Below are 24,320 nucleotides of genomic sequence, written 5' to 3'. Positions count from 1 at the left end.
TGTATGATACCCCAAAAATCGTCGAAATACCCATCCAAGACGACTACAAATACTATTTCTTGCCTGAACTATTTTTGGTAAATTGAACCCATGGAGTCTACATAAAACTCCATGATTGAACCTAATATTCATTGGTTGTGAGCAATGAACTTGATTGTGGAAGATGAACGCAAAAAGGTCACTAATGACAAAACTTCACAGTCATTATCAAAAAAAGGCTACTTTTTAATTGGTTTGACAGGTATTTATTTTATTTTGCTTCTTACTTTCAACCAAAGCGTGAATTCTTGACGTGATCGGGCGAAAAAATCCTTCTACGACCCTTAGTGAGTTATATGAGTTGTAGGAGAATTTTTTCGCCTGATCACGTCCAGAATTGAGTCCCTGATAACACCCGCGTTTGTAGGAGGAGTTGGTGTAGCGCTAAGCGTAATTTGTATACCGTTTATCAGCCCGGCACTACGCAAAATATGCTTACCTTTCGTACCTGCAACAAATGAGCAGATCTCTAATATCACGCATGCATTACGAGGTCGATCGGGATCTTTAATAGACTTGGGAAGTGGCGATGGACGTTTGGTAAGTATGTATTTAAACTTATTCATAATGGTGTAAACTGAATTTGTGCCTGCATCATTTTTTCATATCCCAGGTGATTTCAGCAGCGAGAAAAGGTTTCAACGCTACTGGTGTAGAATTAAATCTGTGGCTAGTTTGTTATTCAAAACTGACAACTTATATTCATGGATTATCATCGAATGCTAAATTTATCAGGAAAGATCTTTGGAAAGAAAATTTAAATGTATATGACAACGTGATAATCTTTGGGGTCGAACAAATGGTAAGCTGAATAATAATAGTGAACTAATATTTTCATTTAAATATAGATTACGCTAAGTGGAACAAGCATTATATATGGAAAAAATAACATCTACTTTCGAATTTTTTTTTTTTTTTTTTAATAAAATTAATTACTGATGGCAAATGTCTAAAGGAAAGATGTGAATGATCTATTAATTACTTTAATTACATTAATTCCTTAGGAATCCTTTCCTTAGACATTTGCCAGCAGTAATTAGTTTATTCAATAAATTAAATACTGCTGGCAAATGCAAATCCTTCCCTCAGACATTCACCAGTAGTATTTAATTTATTGAATAAATTTATTTAAAAGAAGGATGTAGCCAAATAAATTAATTAGTAATCTTCGTTAATTTCTTAGCTATAGACTAAAAATTAATTTATTTGGCTACATCTCTTCTTCAGCAATATTTGCCAATAGCTTTTTAATTAATTAATTAATTATGGCAAATGTATGTAAGAAAAAAGTGTAACCAAATGAATGAATTCGTAGTTTCCATTAATTCCTCAACTATTTAACACAATAATCTCAATTTATTATGGCGAATATAGCTGAGGGATTGCCAATAGCTTTTTAATTAATCATGTATGGCAAACGCTGCTAAGGAAAGGATGTAGCCAAATAAATTGATTACCCTAGCGGATGGCTCGACTCTTCAATGTAGCATTCAGTCGACAGCGATTTGACAGCCATTTGACAGAATATATAAAACGTAATTCACGAGCACCGGATACTTAAAATGAGTTGGAAAAATATGAAATAAATATAAGATTATAATGATAATAACTTAAACTGCACCCGTATTCAGAGGATGTTCTCATTAGGGCTTTTTTTTTCCGATGGCGGCGCTTGTAAACTTTTTATATTAGAGTGGGTATAAGCAGAGTGCGGCCATAGATGATTTTTATCTCGGAAGTGACGAAACCCTCATATACCCACTCCATACGGTGAGCTTGGAAGTGACGAAAACCTCTTATACCCACTCCATACGGCGAGCACAAAATGTCGGACTAATGGGACCTCTGTGGCCGCACTCTGCTTATACCCACTCTATTTTATATAGATTTTACATAGAAAAGCTTCACAAGCGCCACCATCGGAAAAAAAACGCCCTAATGAGAACATCCTCTGAATACGGGTGCTGAATAAAACCTTGACTAGTACATGTATTTAATATTAAATAAGAGTTTGAATTATACAAGGGAGAGAGGTTAGATTAACATGATTCGCATATCTACTGGAGTCGGAAAGCTGTCGAGCCTCAGACCATTCATCGGTAATTGACTCGGTCATTATTACCGAGATATTTTGTCACTAAATCGACAGGCTCTCGACAACGAATTGAGTGGTGTTTAATTTATTCATTTTTCATTGTTTTAAATTGTTTAAACATCATGAAGGACTGTATTAATGATGAATTTAATTTAATAAAAATTTAATAAAAACATTAATAGAATATATAAAAAAAACTTGTAAAAATTTAAACAAAAAAAATTTTGTTTTTTGTTTATAATTTTCAAATTAATTGTTAATAACAATTGCATGTGAAAAAAATAATGAAACAGTATAATTAAGTATTCAAAGATTAAACAATCGCCTAAATGATTTTTTTTCAATTTTATATCACTATATGCCAGTTGACTCTGTCTCGACAACGTTTCGATCGCGTTTCGACAGCTTTTCGACAAGCTTTCGACACCGAATTGAAACTTTGAAAGGTGTCTAATTCATTTATTTTTCATTGTTTTAAATTGTTTAAACATTATAATGGACTTTATTAATGATAGATTTGTATTTTTCTATAGAAAAATTGATAGAAAATGTAAAAAAACTTGTAAAAATTGAAAAAAGAAAATTTTTTTTTTGTTTATAATTTTTACAAGTTTTTTTATATTTTCTATTAGTTTTTTTTTAAAAAAGGATACAAATCTATCATTAATAAAGTCCATCATTATGTTTAAACAATTTAATGAAAATGAATTTACACCTCTCAACCAATCAAAAGCCTGTCGAAAAGCTGTCGAAACGCGATCAAAATAGTGTCGAGACAGAGTCAATAGGTATATAGCGCTATAAAATTGAAAAAAAGTTGTTTTTGCGATTGTTCAATCTTTAAATGCTTAATTATACTGTTTTATTTTGTTTTTTACATGCAATTGTTATTAACAATTAATTGAAAAATTATAAACAAAAAAAAATTTTTTTTGTTTAAATTTTTACAAGTTTTTTCACATTTTCTATTACTTTTTTTATAGAAAAATACAAATCTATCATTAATAAAGTCCATTATAATGTTTAAACAATTTAAAACAATGAAAAATAAATGAATTAGAAACCTTTCAAAGTTTCAATTCGGTGTCGAAAGCTTGTCGAAAAGCTGTCGAAACGCGATCGAAACGTTGTCGAGACAGAGTCAATAGGTATATAGCGCTATAAAATTGGAAAAAAGTCATTTTTGCGATTGTTTAATCTTTAAATGCTTATTTATACTGTTTTATTTTGTTTTTTACATGCAATTGTTATTAAGAACTAATTTAAAAATTATAACCAAAAAAAATTTTTTTTTGTTTAAATTTTTACAAGTTTTTTCACATTTTCTATTACTTTTTTTATAGAAAAATACAAATCTATCATTAATAAAGTCCATTATAATGTTTAAACAATTTAAAACAATGAAAAATGAATAAATTAGACACCTCTCAATTCGATGTCGAAAGCCTTTGGAATAGTCCGTGAGTAGGTTGCAAAAAACCTGAACAGAACCGTATGTTACAAAAATACGTTCAATGGTAGTCCTCGAAACCCAGAACACGTTGCACCTATTGGTTTCCGTTTTAATGACCTGCCGTCCACAGGTAAGCCAGGTAAAAAATCGATAATTTGCACAACTCGAAATTACTTAATTTTTAATTTAATACTTTTAATTTTATTAATTTAAGTTAATTATGGAATCCCTACTGAATTAATTGGCACCCGACCAAGATATTAATTTTTGAAAATTGAAAAGTATACGAATTATTATCATTATATGAGGCACGTTGAAAATAATAATAATAATTCGTATACTTTTCAATTTTCAAAAATTAATATAAATAAAAGGTAAACACTACCTAATACAGACAATAAACAAACATATGTTCTACTGTAATATTCTTTCCTAAATTTAATTCGAAAAGCGATCGAAACGGTGTCGAGACAGAGTCAATAGGTATATAGCGCTATAAAATTGGAAAAAAGTCATTTTTGCGATTGTTTAATCTTTAAACGCTTAATTATACTGTTTTATTTTGTTTTTTACATGCAATTGTTATTAACAATTAATTTAAAAATTATAAACAAAAAAAAAATTTTTTTGTTTAAATTTTTACAAGTTTTTTTTATATATTCTATCAATTTTTTTATAAAAAAAATACAAATTTACCATTAATAAAGTCCTTTATGATGTTTAAACAATTGAAAACAATGAAAAATGAATAAATTAAACACCACTCAATTCGTTGTCGAAAGCCCGTCGATTTAGTGAAAAAATATCTCGGTAATAATGACCGAGTCAATTACCGATGAATGGTCTAAGGCACGACAGCTTTCCGACTCCAGTAGATATGCGAATCATGTTAATCTAACCTCTCTCCCTTGTATAATTCAAACTCTTATTTAATATTAAATACATGTACTAGTCAAGGTTTCATTCAGTTTAAGTTATTGTCATTATAATCTTATATTTATTTCATATTTTTCCAACTTATTTTGAGTATCCGGTGCTCGTGAATTACGTTTTATATATGCTGTCGAATGGCTGTCAAATCGCTGTCGACTGAATGCTACATTGGAGAGTCAAATCCCGATCGAATAGGTGTCGACGCATCCGCTAGGGTAGTAATTTCCATTAATTCCACAGTAATATTCGCCATACTAAATTGAAATAATTAATAAATTAATTGTAAAAAGCAGTAAGTAAAAGCAGAAAGTGAAAAAAAAACGAACATAAGAAGCGCAGTCCTATTATAAAAAAAAAGAACTGTAATGCCGGTTCTTCGTTGTGTGATTGGTTGTCTCTCGGGTTCCTAGCTTGATATTCTTTCTCTCTCTCTTTATTTTAATTAATAAAGTATTCCAGATAACCACCTACCAGTAATCTACTGGTAGCTACCGGCACCCGTATTCAGAGGATGTTCTCATTAGGGCGTTTTTTTTCCGATGGTGGCGCTTGTGAAGCTTTTCCATGTACAATCTATATAAAAAGTTCACAAGCGCCACCATCGGAAAAAAAAGCCCTAATGAGAACATCCTCTGAATACGGGTGCAGTAAGACCTACCAGTAGTCTACTGGTAGATGATTGGTAAGAACTACCGGTAATTCCTACGAGTAATCTACCAGTAGATTACTGATAGGTCTTACTGGTAGATTACTGGTAGTTTGTGTCAGTCAATTAATTTACAGTTTGGAGAATAATAAGTTGCTATTAAATGTATCAATAATTGTTGAATTACTTTCATATTAGCAGAACTAAATCCATTGACTTTTTCTGAATATTTTAATATTATTCAAATAAAATTAATGCAACTTATTTTAATAAAAAAAATTCGATAAAAATAAATAGCTAAGAGAAAGAAGTAGCTAAGGAATTGATGTGGCCAAAAAAATTATGTTTTAAGCAACATTGAATCTTTAGCCACATTCTTTCCCTAGCTACTGCTTCTCCTCAGACATTTTTGTCTTTTGAAAATTAAATAACATGTATTTTATTTATAAAATAAATAAATATATATAGGACAAGAAGTAGCTAAGAAAAAATCGTAGCTAAGGAATTAATGTGGCCAGAAAATTTATGTTTCAAGCAACATCAATTCCTTAGCGACTGCTTTTCCTTGGACGTTTTTATTTTTCAAAAATAAAATAACATGTATTTTATTCATTAAATGAATTAAGGACAAGCAGTAGCTAAGGAATTGAAGTTGCTTACAAAATAATTTTTCTGGCCACATTAAGTTTTCAGCTACATCGTTTCCTTAGCTACTGCTTGTCCTTGGGATTTTAATTTATTTGATGAATAAAAAATATGTTATTTTACTTTTAGATGATAAAAATTCCAAGGACAAGCAGTATACTGTATATTTAATAAATAGAATACATGTCATTTTATTTTTAAAAAATAAAAATGTCCAAGGAAAAGCAGTAGCTGAGGGAAAGATGTGGCTAAGAATTGAAGTGGCTTAAAACATAGTCTTTCTGGCCACATTAATTTCTTAGCTACGTCTTTTCCTTAGCTACTACTTGTCCTTGAAATTTTTATTTATTTGATGAATAATAAATGTGTCATTTTATTTTTTAAAAATAAAAAGTTCAAAGGAAATTCAGTAGCTAAGGAATTACAGTTGCCAAAAAAATTATGTTTTAAGAAACATCAACTCCTTGGCTACTGCTTTTGCTTGGACATTTTTTTCTTCTTATAAAATGATATGTCCTTTATTTAGTAAATAAGTCAAGGACAAACAGTAGCTAAGGAAAAAATGTAGCTTCAAACATAATTTTTTCGGCAACTGTAATTTCTTAGCTACATCTTTCCCTTAGCTACTGCTTTTCCTTAGACATTTTTATTTATTAAATAGATAAAATACGTGTATTTATATTTAAAAAAAAAAAAAATGTCCAAGGAAAAGCAGTAGCTAAGGAAAAGATGTAGCTGAGGAATTAATGTGGCGAGAAAAATTATTTTGTAAGCAACTTTAATTCCTTAGCTACATTTTTTCCATAGCTACTGCTTGTCCTTGACTTATTTACTAAATAAAATACATGTTATATTATTTAAAAAAAAAAAAATGTCCAAGGAAAATCAGTAGCCAAGGAATTAATGTTGCTTAAAATATAGTTTTTCTGGCCACATTAATTCCTTAGCTACATTTTTTTCCTAGCTACTTTTTGTCCTAGATATATTTATTTATTTAATAAATAAAATGACATATTTTTTTTTCATTAAATAAATAAAAATTTCAAGGACAAGCAGTAGCTAAGAAAACGATGTAGCTAAGAAATTAATGTTGCCAAAAAATTTTTTTTTATGAAATTAATGTTTCTTAAAACGTAGATTTTTGGCAACATTAATTTCTCAGCTACTTCTTTTTCTTAGCTACTTCTTTTCCTTGGCCATTTTTTTTTTTTTTACAAGGAAATAACATGTATTTTTTTTATTAAATAAATAAAAATCTCAAGGACAAGCAGTATCTAAAGAAAAGATGTGGCAAAGGACTTTCAGCATTAATTTGCCACATCCTTTTCTTGCCTTGGTGGAAATATTACTCCGGCATTTCTCCGTTTTTGACTGATTTTCGGAGAAATTAATCCGGCATGAGGTTGGTGGCAGAGTAATTGCTCCGGCATGAGATTAATGTCGGAAAAATTAATCCGCCACTACTTTTATGCCGGAATAGTTTCTCCGCCACCAACCTCACGCTGGCGTAATTTCTTCGAAATAGGCCAAAAACGGAGTAATGCCGGAGAAAGCCGGAGTAATGGCTGAGAAATATTTCTACCAGGGTGGCTACTGCTTTTCCTTGGACATTTTTATTTTTTCAAAATAAAATTACATGTATTTTATTCATTAAATAAAAAAAAATCTCAAAGTAAAGCAGTAGCTGAGGAAAAAATGTAGCTAAGGAATTAATGCGGCCAGAAAAATTATGTTTTAAGCAACATTAGTCCCGTAACCGCATCCTTTACTTAGCTACTACTTTTCCTTCGACATTTTTATTTTTTGAAAATTCAATTTCATGTATTTCATTTATTAATCCAATAAATATATCTATAGGACAAGCAATAGCTAAGGAAAAAATGTAGCTCAAGAATCAATGTGGCTAAAAAAATTATATTTTCAGCAACAATAATTCCTTACCTACATCTTTTTCTGGGACGTTTTTGTTTAAAAAAAAATAAATCCTCTAAGCTGCATTTATACTTCAGATGTATGCCGTAAAATATCAATTTATTTATTAATATAATTACAAGCAAGCGTGTTATTTATTATGGCAAATACTCTAATGTTGAGGCTCTCGGGTTTACTAAAATCATGGAGGTCTTCAAGGCGGGTAATCTCTCGAATTTTACTGAAGCTCACAGAATGGAGCAAGTCAGTACACATTATCGCCACTGACGGCGCAAGTGTCATCAAGATCCGAAGTCACATGGTGTTTTTGTTGACATTTTTTTTTTTTGTGTGGCTCAGTTAGAGTATTGCTTTATGTAAAAAAATAATACAACTCAATAATACATTATTTATTTAACAAATAAAATTGAAGCAATACATTATAATAAAAAAAAACACCAAGGACAAGCAGTGTCTAAGAAAAAGATAAAGCTCAGGAATTAATATTGCTTATCACATAATTTCTTTGGACACATCAATTCCTTAGCTTCATCTTTTTCTTAGCTACTGTTTTCTTTGTAATAATTGTAATAAATTATCTTACAACAATCATAAGAGAGATCCATTAACATGGTTTCTCCATCACCATCAACACAATGCAAATACAAACCCTTTGGTGGTTTTTTTGTCTTTTTTTATTTATTTATTTATTTAGTTATTTATTTATTTATTTATCTAGCATATAACTAATTTATGTAAAAAACTTGGTTTTCCTAGTTTTTATGCATTAATGTCATCATAAACATTTTGTAAATTTTGTACAACACTTATTTGATATTCATCCTCAATAAGTTGTCTATTTTTTATATTTTTTTTTTAAAACTTCAATTGGACTATTATTATTTTTTATGTCAACATTTGCATCACATGTAATTGAAATAAAATTTATTTGGAATGATCTTTTTAATAAAAAATTATTTATTAAACATTAAATTTTTCTTAGCCATTGCTTACCCATGGTATTTTGTTTTATTAAAATGTAGTGCTTCAATTTTATTTGTTAAATGAATAATGTATTATTGAGTTGTATTGTTTTTTTACAACATAAAGGAATACTCTAACTGAGCCACACAAAAAAAAAAAAAACAATGTAAACAAAAACACCATGTGACTTTAGATCTTCTCGCTACTAGCGTCATCACTGGCAAAAAAATGCACTGACTTGCTCTATTCCGTGAGCTTCAACAGCTCTCCCTATGCTAATACACAATGTGACGTCACAGATTACCCTCCTTATAAAACTCCATGACTAAAATGATTTACCACTAATCTACTAGTAGACTACTGGTAGTTGCTACCAGTAATTTTTTACCGGAAATTTTTTTGAAGCTAAGGAATTGATGTGTCCAAAGAAATTATGTGATAAGCAATATTCCTGAGCTTTATCTTTTTCTTAGACACTGCTTGTCCTTGGTGTTTTTTTTTATTATAATGTATTGCTTCAATTTTTTTACTGGAATTTTACTGGTAGATTACAGGTAGTTCCTACCGGTAGTATCTACCAGCAGTCCAATTCACAGGGCAAATTTTTTACAATTTAGGGCTTTTTCTTGCCGGTAATAATTTTTCACCGGAAATTTACTGGTAGATTTTTACTGGAATTTTTTCACTGGAATTTTACTGGTAGATTACTGGTAGTTCCTACCAGCAGTCCAATTCACAGGGCAAATTTTTTACAATTTAGGGCTTTTTTTTGCCGGTGATGGTGCTTGTAAAATTTTTTTAAAATAGATTTCACATACAAAAGCTTCACAAGCGCTGTCAGTGGAAGAAAAGAGCCCTAAATTGTAATGCCCTGTGAATTGGACTGCAGTAGAGTTTCAGTAATATACTGGTTGGAAATTACTGATAGGAGCTACCTGCACCCGTATTCACAGGCCATTACAATTTAGGGCTCTTTTCTTCCACTGGCAGCGCTTGTGAAGCTTTTGTATATGAAATCTATGTATATAAAAAAAATTTACAAGCCCCATCAACGGCAAAAAAAGCCCTAAATTGTATAAAATTTGCCCTGGGGTACGTTCGAAAACCTTCGTTCGGTACGGTATATCAAGATGGCGGATTTCAGTGTTTTTTTTGCCATTTTTTTTATCGCAATAATAGGCTAATCACTTCTACTTATTATTGATTAGAATAAAAAATAACTAACTCATATTATTTTCCTTTCTCTTCTAAAAATACATCAACTGACACTAATATAGAAAAGTTTATAGGGTTGTTTAAAATTTTCATATATTTGATTTGAATCGCTGCCATCTTGATATACCGAACCGAACGAGGTTTAGGAACGTACCCCTGTGAATACGGGTGCAGTTATCTACGAGTAGTAGTTAAGGCTTGTGGCCAATAGCCAAGAAGACTAGAAATACAGGAGGACTTACTCCCTATCTCGCCTGTATATAAAAACCGTTCCGCTATATGGTCGCCGCATAATTGAGGGGGCTAGTAGTACCCGGGTAACGTGCGCGACTTGTATCGCTTTTTTTTTACAATGCGCACAATACAAACATACTCTGACAAACACTAATAGAGCATATACACATGATGTTTGTCAGAGTATGTTTATTATACACATTATACTTACTCAATGCGGCGCTCTGGTACGAAACAATTCGTCCTCCTGTATTTCTAGTCTTCTTGCCAATAGCATAGTTTTTCGACAAAGTTCTATGCCATAGTACTATGGAAGAAAAAGTTCACATATAACGGCTATAGGGCGGCGTTTTAATCGTATCTTGAAATTGTTTCAGCTGTACCAACTTGCTTACGAACACATAAAAAATAAATAGAAATATAACCTTTCTTATTTGTTGACAATTTGATATTTTGACAGTCAATCATTACATATATGTACTATACATGTGTAAATATAAACAAACAAATTTATTAACAATGCTAACCATTGTTGTTGTATTTTTTTAATGTTGGCTATATCAAAAAAAACTAGTGTGAAGTTAGCGGTTCTATGCTGAAAATGCTGCGTGCAGCCAAGAAGACTAGAAATACAGAAGGACTTACTCCCTATCTCGTCTGTATATGAAAACCGTATCGCTATGTGGTCGCCGCATAATTGAGGGGCGCTAGTAGTACCCCGGTAACGTGCGCGACTTGTATCGCTTTTTTTTGCAATGCGCATAATACAAACATACTCTGGCAAACATTAAATAGAGCATTATACAGCTTTCAGGATTTTTATAAAAATTACTAATTAATTTAAAGAAATTAAGCAAAGAAATCAATGGAAAGTACAATTTATTTTTTCTTGGCTACGTCCTTTCCTCAGCTATATTCGCCATACATAATTAATGAATTGAAAAGCTATTGGCAAATGTATCCAAGAGAAGGAGGTAGCTAAATAAATTAATAAGTAGTCCTTATTAATTCTTTAGTTAAGGAAGAATAACTTAATGCCAATAGCTTTTTAATTAATTAATTATGGGCTATTAACTGCTAGGGAAAGGATGTAGCCAAATAAAATATTTTATAATCTATATTAATTCCACAATGATTTGGCACAAGAATTTTAATTTAATATAGGAATTATACTGCTAAGAAATTAATTTAAAGTGCAAATTAATTAATTTGCTTACATTCTTTTCTCTTATGTACAATGCTCACATTTACTTGCTTACAATTTTTTTTTTATTTATAAAATTATAAAAATAAGGCTGGATTAGATTTTTAATAAATTTCGATCGTATAAATTTGTTAAGTTTTATATGTAAAAGAACAAATTAATATTATATGAATTTATTGGTTTATTTATAAATTAAAGTAATTGTTCAAGTTCAATTTATCAGTCGAAAAAATATAGACTATATTTTTTTGTTTTTTTAAATTTTAGTAATTTAAATCTTCCATTTATGAAGTTGAAAAAAATTGTTTAAATATTAAATAGCCTATGAGTGCAGATTAATTTATTCGGTTTTTTCTTTTTTTTAACCCATTTCTCAATAGTTTTTTAAATTATTCTGGCAATTCAATAAATTAGTAATTTTTATAAAAATCCTGAGAGCTGTATAATGCTCTATTTAGTGTTTGTCAGAGTATGTTTGTATTGTGCGCATTGTAAAAAAAAGCGATACAAGTCGCGCACGTTACCGTGGTACTACTAGCGCCCCTCAATTATGCGGCGATCACATAGCGGAACGGTTGTTTGAGGCAAGTTCATCCTCCTGTATTTCTAGTCTTCTTGTTTTCAACATAGCCAACATAGTCTTCGGCGGCCATTTTCTAGTAAATTTCTAGTGAGATATAGTGGCACAAGTGCTATGGCATAGAACTTGGTCGAAAAACTATGCTAGTGGCCACATGCCTTTACACAGGGGCAGGCTTCATAAAAACGTCGTTTCAGCGCTGTTGTCGACCCACGAACCACGCACACATGCACACATGTGAGTGAGTATAAGCTAGTGGCCACATCTACTGGTAGCTTACCGGTAGCATATCGTCCTACCAGTTGTGGTTATCTGGGATATTTATTTTAGATGAAATATTTTAGTTGACTTGATTTATATAGGCATTTTATAATTATAATAGCTGTGTTCGATGGTCGTCTCGGCTCAGTTCCGTCTCACTTACGGCTGACTTATGGCGCTAGCGACGTACGGTTGTTTGAAGAACTACAAAGGCACAAAATCTCAATACAGGTGCCTATCTATATCATCACTGTAAATAAACAATATTTATTGGGGCATTAATACACCTCCATGGACGGAACTGAGCCGAGACGACCATCGAACACAGCAGTCCAATTCACAGGGCATTACAATTTAGGGCGTGTTTCCTCCACTGGCAGCGCTTGTGAAGCTTTTGTATGTATAATCTATATAAAAAAAATTTTTACAAGCGCTATCAGCGGCAAAAAAAAGCCCTAAATTGTAAAAAATTTGCCCTGTGAATCGGACTGCATCTAATTATATGATGCTTCAGCGTGTTATATTTTTTTTTGTTCTAGTCATCATGTCGCCACCTTAGTAACAAAGAGGCGTAAGTGTCATTTTTCGGAAAACTTCAAGTAATAACGAAATGGCGTATACATATCCAATCGCATAAAGTGAAAAGAGCGTGTCTGTACGACATAAGACTTTCTGTTATTTTTGATTTTGTTCAATAATGATGATAAAATAGAAGATACGACTTGCTCATTTTGGAACTTCAAAAATAGAAAGATACACCCTTTCAATATTATTTTTTTTCATTTATTATAGTTTTCTGCATCTTTCAATAATAAATATAATGGAATGATTATGTGGAGATACGCTCTTTTACTTTAAAAACAAGAGTTTTGGCATTTACCCCATTTTGTTCCTAGGGCGACGATGTATTCACAATGAACAATCTTAAATGCGTTGTTACATATAATTATAATTAAGTTAAAACTCTCATGAGAAGATATGCTGAATTATGCATGGTTTCACATAATTACATAGAATTCTACATGGCCACGCAAAGTTATGCATAGAACTTTTTTCCCCGGGTATCTCCATTATGTTTGCTTCTGATTACCGCGATGACATTTTTCTTTTTTTTTTTATTCAGATGGAGGAACTGGAGCGAAAATTCATTAGTGAGTTAAAAGATGATTGTACTGTTATTGTTTGTCGGTTTCCACTACCAAATTTGACACCGATAAAAATCGTTGGACACGGAATCGACTCAGTTTGGATATATAAATTTCAAAAAAAAAAATTTTGATTTATTTTGATGAGAAGCTGTCGTCTACATTTTCTATTGGAAAATGAAATCTTATCGTCATGCGGCTTGCCGCTATGTTAGCTAATACATGAAATGATTGCAAAAGTAGAAAAATTTGAAAAAAAAAAATTGATAAATACAACCAGCATTTAATTAAACTTAATTTTTTGACTTTTATAATTTGTTTCTACGAGGCTTTACAAAAAAACATTATTCGGCTTATCGAGTCGAAAAAGACTCACTTTTGTACATTCCTTCAAGCATTATTTATTTATCGTGATGGTTTTTACAAGGTTCGTTTAGCATTGAGAATAGAAAGTATGATGAGAATAGTTAGGAAACTTAAAAAAAACTATTTTATTTTTCCATAAGACTTCAACTTTTTTTTACATTGAAATTGAACTCAAATATTCTATCTTTTTTTAAATTAAATGTAAGAGACCAGTCAATGGCATTTTGACATGTAACATTTTTGATTTTCCGGAACAGAAAAACGCCCTGACGAGTATTTTTGTCCCAAGTTATTCTCTCACCTGGAATAACTTGCGTAAGCGGTCCTGTCGAAACTGTAGTTTCAATATCTAAGTGCCAGTCTATCCATAATGCTAACCCATTAAGAGATCCAGCCCTGTAAAAACGATTCAATTAGAAAGTCATTAATAAGTTTTGAAAATTATAATAAATGAAATAAACTCACCCAAAAATTGGAGTATTTCCTTTAAATTTGATCTCTTGAGTTTCATCAAACTCATTGCGGAAATCAAAATATGCAAGATCGAAGATTGAAGTCAAAGCTTTGGCAGGGTATTCCCAAAGAGGATGGACCTCCACTGGATTATCACTAATTTTACTGGAATCCTACAATAGAAGTTTCGTTTAAGATAAATGTGCGTCGTTTTATTTTTTTTCATCTAATATTTGCAGATGGCTCCATGTGCCAGAAAATGAGCATTGAACTCGAAAATGTATATCAACTCTTTTTTTCAGATGAAACAGAATAAATGTAATACCAAACTCTGAAGAATTACTGATGAAAAGAAATAAATATAATTACCAGCAATAGTTTATCAAAGCAGCTCATATCGAAACCTTCACAAATGCCCAAAGGTGTTCTTATTTTATGTAAATCTTTGAATTCAACAGCAACACCTCGTATACTTCCTCCCATTGGTACAGTCGGAATACCAGGAGCATATTTTTGAGAAAGATATAAAAACCTTAGATTGTCCCACGGAAATATTGAATTCACATAATAAGGTTCACCAAAAACCAAATTGACTTTCATGTTCTTTGGTAAGTCTTCAACTTTTTGGACAATTTGAACTTTATCTGTCAGTTGATTGGCAGTAATAAAACTCTGCAAAGCTCGACACGATAGGTTGTTAGGTTCTAGAATAATTGTTTTTTTAGCACCAAGATTTGATACTGATAAGCCAATCAGCGAGTTGTCTGAGAAACAGAAGCAAACTGTATCTGGAGTGATGTATTTTTTCAATACTTTCAGGTATTTTGCTTGTTTCTCTTTATCATTGAGCTGCCCAATTCGTGACCTTGACAAAGCCAAGTGTACTGAACAGTCACATACAGGGCTCCGAGGATATTCAACTTTTTGCCTAAAATAATAATACGTATGTAACGTAAATGAGGCACTCTACTTTCTACACCTGAAGAAAAAAAAGAAATTATTCAAAGATGAATTATAACTCACGTTGGGTCAGGTTCTACTTTGAACCAAAATGAATATTCGTCATGACAAGCAACAAGACCAATTTCTTGATCTTTGTCTACTTTTATCTCATTTGGAAGATAATAGATTGCTTGCATCCAGTGATCTCGCCAAGGAATTCTGTCCGCAGCATTAAACATTGATTCTACATCTTTTGTTTCACTCAACAATGCATCTGGATGTTGCCACACCGGGGCACAGCTCAGATTTACCTAAAAAATATAAACGATTTGTTTTTATTTTTCAGTTGGAGTAATTTAGCTGATGGACTAACAACCAAAAAAAGACAGTTTTTATTTCTTCTAGTAGTAATATAGCAGAATGTTATTATCACGTACAATCATAAAACAAATTAATAATTTTTCAATACTTATGTTATTAATATAATCTACTATGTAATGAAGTTTTAAATAGAGATATATTTCTATACCCAACCTTATTATCAGGGTCCATGATTAAGCTCCACCACATAAATATCGCCTGTGCAGTACCTGAAGCAATTGCTTTGGTAGACTTCGTAACATTTTCGTTGAAAATGAGTGGTTCTTTTCCAGACCAGTCAAAATTGAACATTATCACGGGATTTGAGAGAAAGGTAAATGAGTCATAAGGCATCTGTGAAAGTTGAAGATCATGGACAGCAGAAGAACCATGGCATTGGTTCATCGCAATAGGTGGTGAAATTAATACTTTTTCTGATTCGGGATCTCGAATTTCATTGATTTTTTGCCATGCTTGTATTGTTTTACTTTCTACAACCTGAATCCATACTGTTCCCTTGTTTGGTATAACGATTCGATCTTCCTTAAATTTGAAAAATGACAATAAGCATTGTTTTTAACGATCTCAAATGAGGGTCCGGATCGTAGTACCCGCTTAGCGCTCGGAGCCAAAGAAAACGTGACTTGCTCTGGGTAAAAAATCAAACATGAAAAATTCAAAAAAAAAATACAATCATCTAAAGAATTAAAAAAATGCATATTTTCCTTTGAATAATTTTTTTTTATGATAATTAGTTAACGCGTTAAAAAATAAAAACAAAATTTAAGGGAGTTCGAACGAAAAAAGTACAAACAAGAAATGTGACCTAGTGGGCCCCTCAATGCTATAGTAAAAATTTATAAAATTTTATGCGGCACCCTTCACTTTTTTTTGCGTAGACGGTCCTGTTTTCCACCAATACATGTGCGGTTGTGTGTATCTACATGCACACAAACGTATTTTGTTACCTCCACTCCTTCACTCTTTGACTTTTTTTTTTTTTTTAAACAATGATTGTTTAACTTTCTAGCAGATAACTTGAATTTTTTTTTTTTCTATAATTATTCTAAGATTTTAAAGTTTCATACAGATAGTTTGTTATTTAGGTCTGAATTTGAGAACACGGTAAAAATTTGATATATGTTGTTTTTTTTTTAACATTTTTCGACTTTCCCGTAAACGTACACGTTAAAAGTTGTTGACTTTAAACATTAATAACTATTTTACTAGCAGGTATAGACTTCTGAAATTTTGGCATAAGATGGATAACTATTTCATAAACCTACTCTAAAAATTTAATAAAAAGTTAAATAGAATCGAGTGTTGTTCGAACTCCCTTAAAAAAAAAAAAAATATATTTTTCTTTAAATATATAACTTGAGATAACTTTTTTAAAAATAAATAAATCAACTTGAAAATTTGACGGCAGCTTTATAATGATCTAGCGATGCCAACGGGCATTATTGAAAAAATTATTTGTTTATATTGTTTAATTTTTTTTATTTATTGTTTCACGCCGACGGAAAAATTCAATTTGTCTAACTTCAAACGAAAAAAGAGTCGGAAAAATTTGAAAATTGAGTAACTTATCAGTGACAATATTGTGTAGTAGTATATCAAGAAGTTTTATACACATTTTCAGGTATTTTTATTAATTATTTACTGAGTTATTAATTTAACAATAAATTGCAAGCCGCCATTAAGGCTATATATGCTTGATCGTCACCCCCTCTCCGGTGAACGAGTATGCTTGCGCGTTTGTATACATATTCCTATAAATACAAACCAAAGACGCGCAATTTGTTGTTAAATTAATAACTTAGTAAATAATTAATGAAAATACCCAAAAATTTGCATAAAACTTCTTGATATACTGCTTCACAATATTGTCACTGACAAGTTACTGGGTGCATTCCTTTAATAAAAAATTTTTTTTCGCTCTGCAATTTCGCCCTGTAATACCGACTAAAAGCTAAAAACAAAAACAACGACAAAAGTGATAAAATCCTCTACTTAATATCCCAGACTTTACAGTTTACGATAATATCTGGTACGACCTATGTGACAATAATAACAAGCAATTACAACGAGTCATTTTTCTATCTATTTCCGTTTGATATAAACATTGAACAATCATTCAGGTTATTCTTTCCATAATTGAAAGCCTAAAAAAATATGATGTCATGTGCCAGTACTGCCACTACGAGAAATAGCTTTTTCCTATAAAATTTTGGTCGGTATCACAGGGCGAAATTGTAGAGCGAAAAAAAAATTTTTATTAAAGGAATGCACCCACTCAATTTTCAAATTTCTCCGACTCTTTTTTCATTTAAAGTTAGACAAATTGAAGTTTTGCGTCGACATATAACAATAAATAAAAAAAATTAAACAATATAAAAAAATTATTTTTTTAATAAAACTGTTGGCATCGCCAGATTGTTATGAAGCTACAGTCAAATTTTCAAGTTGATTTATTAATTTTTAAAAAAGTTATCTCAAGTTATATATTTGAAAAAAGTATTTTTTCCAAAAAAAAAATTTTTGTTCTTATTTTTTAACGCGCTAACTAATTATCATAAAACAAAATTATTCGAAGGAAAATATGCATTTTTTAATTCTTTAGATGATTGTATTTTTTTTGTTTTAATTTTTCATGTTTGATTTTTTACCCAGAGCAAGTCGCGTTTTCTTCGGCTCCGAGCGCTAAGCGGGTTCTACGATCCGGACCCTCAAATATCAATGAGTTCAACTTGTGAATGGTAATTATTTTCGAAAGTAAGGTAACGGTAGGGGTAACTGACCGCGAAGTAATAAATGACCGTTTTGGGCTGAAAATGTGTATATTTAATTTTTGCCACTTTGACAGATGTAAAATTTATTTTAAAACGAGAAATTAATTTATGTTGCACCTTATTAACACGATTGAAAAATATATTATTATTTATAAGTATTTTAAAATTAATTTTCAAAAGTGAGTGCCACTGATCGAACAACATCGGCCATTTTCTTAATGGTGGAGCTAGGTGACGATCTCGTATAGTTAAGACAATATTAATTATGTGGGTGTTAAAAATAACTTCAATGTTATTTTGATATAAATTAAACATATTCAGTTTTATTTAAAAAAAAAAAAAAAAAAAAAAATTCTTTTATTTAATGTGTAAAATGGGTAGGTCATGAAACTCCTTCACGTTATTTTGGTCGTGCTACACTTCATGACCTATTTTTTTCGTGACATCTAACCTCACTTTTTATCTTAAGCTTACTTGATTTGTATTCATGAATATTTGATTATAGTTATTATTTTCAATTAGCTTATACCCAGTCTATTTGATATTAATTTGAATCAATTTTTGTCATACATGAGTTCTAAACAACAGAAAGTAAAAAATAAATATATTTTAAAATGTTTAATTTTTGATATTTTGTTTTAAAAAAATTTTAAATTTTATTTATGATTAACGACTTGAGTGCTTACTTAATTAATAAATCTAATGTAATTTGTAAGTGACACCCTTGTGTTTTTTCCTATATTCTTGTACAGTCGGTCAGCAACTACATCACGAACGGTCACTAACTTTAACACTCAGTTTTCTGACGGTCAGTAACTACTTCATTTGAGGATAAATATAAATAATTTTTTTTTAATATCAAGTAAATAAAAGAAGCTATTAGCTAAATTTTATATTGTTCATTATGACCTAAACTACCCATATCAATCACTATTTTTAATTTTTTCGACAATGAGAATTAATTACGCATGTTTCAGTCAGATGTTTTCCTTAGATGGGTCAGTTACCCCTACCGTTACCTTAAATCAATTGAAAAAAAAATTAATATGCTTACTTCCAAGAGAAACTGCTGAGCATGTTTAAAAGTTGATAATGCACCTTCTCCAATTAATTCAGTGTCAAAAACTTCGGTTATCAAAATGTTGGCTCTAGTTTTCATGTCACCATTCTCACCAACAGTCATTTCCGTCGATCGTTTTTGTACCAATTTTACTTTCGATTCAAAACCATTTTTTTGTATTATCTCGAAAGCGCACTCTGCCATTGGAGTGAAAGCCTATTTGAAATATCATTTATTAAAACTTTTGTCATTGGAAAATGGACAGCGAGGGGCTATCCAAGTTTGAAATCATGGTGTCACTCTCGTAAGTCGTAAGTAGTTCTTTTGAAGTTGCATGTAGTTTTTGTATTTCGTATTTTATTTCTATGTATAGATTGTTAAATTATACAAAATGGTAATTTTTTTTTAATTTCAAATTTATTGCCTTAATTGCGTGTTAAAAGTTAAAATGGTACTCCTCTGACTTGAGGTGTCTCATCAAACAAAAAGATAATATCAGAAAGCTAGTTAAATGTAAACACTCGTTAATATATAAAGATAAACTGAAACAAATTAAAATTGCAATAAGAAATAAGATATTGCTGGATTATGATAATTATAACAAGTGCATAGAAAATATGGTGTACAATGTAAAGTTGCACTGTACTTCTGGTAATTAACAAAAGTAATGTTAAATAAATAATTTTTTTATTTATTTAAATCAGTAGTAATTTACTTCTTGAATTGAATCTAATTTTGACTTGATAGAAATCTTTTTGTTCTCAATTCAAGACACAACTTGATTATTTTCAAGAAGTCTTGTTCTAAAATTTAAAACTGTTGTTCTTGAAATGAAAACAAAAAGATTTTTTTTAAGAAGTATGCGTCTCAATTCAAGGCCATTTTAGATTATTTCCAAGAAGCCTTGTTCTAAAATTTGGAACTGTTGTTCATGAAGTGAGAACAAAAAGATTTTTTTAAAGAAGTATGCGTCTCAATTCAAGACCTTTTTAGCATTTATTTCAAGAAGTTTTATTATCATTACAAGGATAACTTTTCTTTTTTCAAATTTATTTTAGGTTTATTTCGAATCTAAATCTGTCATGTTTTAAGAATTTTTTTGTCTTTTAACAAGAAGTTTTCTATTCATAACAAGAACTTTTTTTCTTCTTTCAAATCTAAAAATTTCCTAGAACGAAAATTCTATTTTCAAGAAGTTTTGTTATCAAATATAGAATTTTTTTTTTACAGTGTATATCGACTGTCGAGTAAAAAAATGAAAATAGTAAAAGTTTTTGATCTAAGTAGAAAAATAAGATAACTGTTGACTTTTTTAAATTTTTTTAGATATTAAATTAAAACTAGAAAAGAAACAACAAATATATAAGTATATGTATATTGATGGAGCTGAAACTAGCGCCCGACAGTTCCGCGCCCACTTATAGTTAGCGAAATAGAGTATAGACTATATAAATGAGAAGCGCGTGGATTTTTTTTTTTTGTTTATGGTGTTGTCTTGGCCGAGGGAATTTGTTTAAAAAAAATTTATATATACCATAATTTAGAGAATAAAAAAAGCTACAAGAAAAGCACCATAAACATGGGGATCTAAGATTTATTATGGTGGAAATGAACCCCGCGCCCAGAAAATATTTTGTTATTTTTTTCAATTTTATTTTTACGTTTTTCTGGGCTCGTGGTCTATTTCCACCATAATAAATCTTAGATCCCCATGTTTATGGTGGTTTTTTTGTAGCTTTTTTTATCCTCTAAATAATGATGTATATAAATTTTTTTTAAACAAATTCCCTTGGCCAAGACAACGCCATAAACAAAAAAAAAAAAAGTAACAGTAACTAATTTTTGTTTTTTTTTTTTTAGAATGAAATTTTGGGTTTAGAATTTGTTTAAAAAAAATTTATATATACCAAAATTTAGAGAATAAAAAAAGCTACAAGAAAATCACCATAAACATGGGGATCTAAGATTTATTATGGTGGAAATGAACCGCGCGCCCAGAAAATATTTTGTAATTTTTTTCAATTTTATTTTTACGTTTTTCTGGGCGCGCGGTCTATTTCCACCATAATAAATCTTAGATCCCCATTGTTATGGTGGTTTTTTTGTAGCTTTTTTTATCCTCTAAATAATGATGTATATAAATTTTTTTTAACTAGATTCCCTTGGCCAAGACAACGCCATAAACAAAAAAAAAAAACGAAAAAATAATTAAAGTAACCAAGTTATTTTGTTTTTTTTTTTGTTTATGGTGTTGTCTTGGCCGAGGGAATTTGTTTAAAAAAAATTTATATATACCAAAATTTAGAGAATAAAAAAAGCTACAAGAAAATCACCATAAACATGGGGATCTAAGATTTATTATGGTGGAAATGAACCGCGCGCCCAGAAAATATTTTGTAATTTTTTTCAATTTTATTTTTACGTTTTTCTGGGCGCGCGGTCTATTTCCACCATAATAAATCTTAGATCCCCATTATATATGGTTTTTTTTAGCAAATTTCCCCAAAATAAAACATAATAAATAAATTATTTTTGTTTTTTGTTTATTTGTCTTGGCCGAGAATTTGTTCAAAAAATTTATATATACCAAAATTTAGAAATAAAAAAGCTAAAGAAAATCAAAACATATAATTTAAAGTAATTTAATTTTGTTTTTTTTTTTGTGTAAAAAATGTAGAGGAATAAAAATTTAAAAAATACAGCAAAAACGTAAAAAAAAAAAGAAAAATATTAAAAATATTTTGTGGGCGCGCGGTTTTAAATATAATAAATCTTAGATCCCTCATGTTTTATGGTGTCTTATATTCTTAATTTGATATAAATAAATTTTTATATTTTTCGGCAAAAACACCATAAACAAAAAAAAAAAATCCACGCGCTTCTCATTTATATAGTCTATACTCTATTTCGCTAACTATAAGTGGGCGCGGAACTGTCGGGCGCTAGTTTCAGCTCCATTGTATATTGTATATATAGTTTAAAATATATACATGTTATATTGAGGTTAGGTTCAAATGTTATCATTGTTTCTATTGTGTACAATATTTATATTCAAATAAATATTTTTAAAAAAAATATATTATGTATAATAATAATAATGATAAATATGGTTCCGTAATTAAAAAACCCGCATTCGCCGGGGTTTTGAAAATTTTCAATTTTCAACGGGAAACGATTTCGTTAACAACATTTTTTTTGTTTTTTTTTAGACAAAACTATGGGGTATCTCGTAAATATAAATTTGGTGACTCGTTAAAATGTTTATACTTTTTTTATAAGTACAGAGTGCCCCGTAAAAATAAATTCTCTATTTTTCCTGTGAAATCTGTTTGTTGTTATAATAAAATAAAGGGAGCTGTAAAAGTACGGGGTACACTGTACATATAAATGTTACAGCGTGTAAAAATAATGACTTTAGCCGAAACGTACGGGGTACCCCGTAAATATAATTCGGTAACTTGAAAATTTGTCAATGTTTTACTAACTTTTTTGGAGTTTTTTCGTATTTATAAATTTCTTAGAAAACGTTTGATATTTACGGAGTCTTATCGGAATATTTGATGATATACTCAAAAATAATTTATATAGCCTTCATAAAAATTAGAATAACTCGTGAATACACCGTAAAATAGTCAATGCGCAACGGAATAATTCCACGAAAATTTGACATTTTCTACATAATAATCTCGTAATTATAAATTTCTTAATTTTTACGGCACCTTTTTTGTAAATAGCAGGAACCACTTGCAGAAATATTAGTGTATATAAATAAATAAATACGGGAATGTCGACTCAGCCCACTTTGTAGTGGTTGCCCCGTAGAAATAACAAAAAAATTCTCTCAGTGTAAAAATAAAAAAAAGTTTACTCCAAAATTTCAATTTACATCAATTTTTTTCTATTCTTGAGACACGAATTCTGTTTTTATCGGTACAAATTAGCCCAGATCTATCTTTTTAAGATGAAAAAAAAATTTTAAAATATTCAAAGGCAGTATAGAAAAATTTTGGAGTAAATATTTTTTTATTGTTGTTATTTTTGAGGTAGAAATTTCGGGCTTGGTGGTAGAAACTGAAGCATAACCTCTTTTTTATTTCGAAAAAAAAAAAACATTAGAAAATGTTAATCATTGAAAAGACTATGCAATTGTTAATTAGGATTTTGGAGCAAAACATTTTTTTTTTGTCTTTATTTTTTTCGTCTTAAGTCATCTAAAATAAAGTCATTTTTTAACCCTTTAATTTTAAGGTACAAATTAAATCAATTGTGGTACAAATTAGTACAAATCAAGACGCTTCTAATGAGTATATTCAATAATTTTTCTAAAAGAATCACGGGACAATTTCACGCGGGCACATACTTGTACGTGATTATCGTTTTTCTCACTACATCATATTCTGATGCCCTGTCGATGTTCCTATGCTCGTGTGTCAAACTGCTAAACTGTTGTCAACTTTGATACAAATTATCTCGGTTAAACGAGGTAGAAGATTTGAAAAAAAAATTGATGAAATAGATCTCTAATTTAAAAAATGAGTTTACTTAAAAAAAATAGCTGAGGGGAATTTTTTTAAAGATTTTGACATTTAGCCTTCATACTCAGAATGAAAAGAGTGCTCAAATTTTAGAAAACTCAAACAGTAACTAGATGAACTGAATATTAATTAAAATAGGATGTGAATATAATATGAACTATTTTTTTATAAATCTCAATGATTTTCAAGAAAACTGTTCATTTCTTTTATTTTGAAGTTTTAATTTTTAAAAATTAAAATACCAGTTAGCATTTTACTCTTGCCCAGATTATTGATAGTTATTACAATTTTCATCAATGATTTGTTTTGAATCTGGGGCTTAAGTCGGATTTATATTAATAAATTGTACATGACAATATTGATTTCATTTTGTTGTCCAAAACGAACTTGACTCTCACACGGACTGGCACGAAACCGTTAAAAGGTTTCAAAATTTTTCGAAAGTTTTGATCCAGGACAGATCCCTT

At 30.1% G+C, this 24,320-nt stretch overlaps 2 protein-coding genes across 2 annotated transcripts in view; one reads left to right on the top strand and one right to left on the bottom strand.

The window, feature by feature from the left end:
• Positions 1-14,108, top strand: LOC122849203 (ATP synthase subunit C lysine N-methyltransferase). The gene is made up of 4 exons (XM_044147828.1): positions 1-241; positions 407-579; positions 653-841; positions 13,324-14,108. Exons 1-4 carry the CDS (start codon positions 145-147, stop codon positions 13,477-13,479), a joined length of 615 nt encoding a protein of 204 aa, XP_044003763.1. The 5' UTR covers positions 1-144; the 3' UTR covers positions 13,480-14,108.
• LOC122849197 (protein arginine N-methyltransferase 7) overlaps positions 13,855-24,320 on the bottom strand; it is a 27,457-nt gene continuing 16,991 nt past the window's right edge. Inside the window, exons 3-8 of the mRNA XM_044147818.1 lie at positions 19,313-19,534; positions 15,641-16,009; positions 15,188-15,417; positions 14,534-15,092; positions 14,177-14,337; positions 13,855-14,107 (exon numbers count right to left, since the gene is read on the bottom strand). Coding sequence (XP_044003753.1) covers positions 13,855-14,107; positions 14,177-14,337; positions 14,534-15,092; positions 15,188-15,417; positions 15,641-16,009; positions 19,313-19,534 — 1,794 coding nt within the window. The remainder of the gene's footprint in view (positions 14,108-14,176; positions 14,338-14,533; positions 15,093-15,187; positions 15,418-15,640; positions 16,010-19,312; positions 19,535-24,320) is intronic.

Source organism: Aphidius gifuensis, linkage group LG2 (assembly GCF_014905175.1).
Source record: "Aphidius gifuensis isolate YNYX2018 linkage group LG2, ASM1490517v1, whole genome shotgun sequence".
Taxonomy (NCBI): domain Eukaryota; kingdom Metazoa; phylum Arthropoda; class Insecta; order Hymenoptera; family Braconidae; genus Aphidius; species Aphidius gifuensis.
The sequence above is the reverse complement of the archived record's forward strand: the minus strand, read 5'-3'. Positions and strand labels throughout refer to the sequence as shown.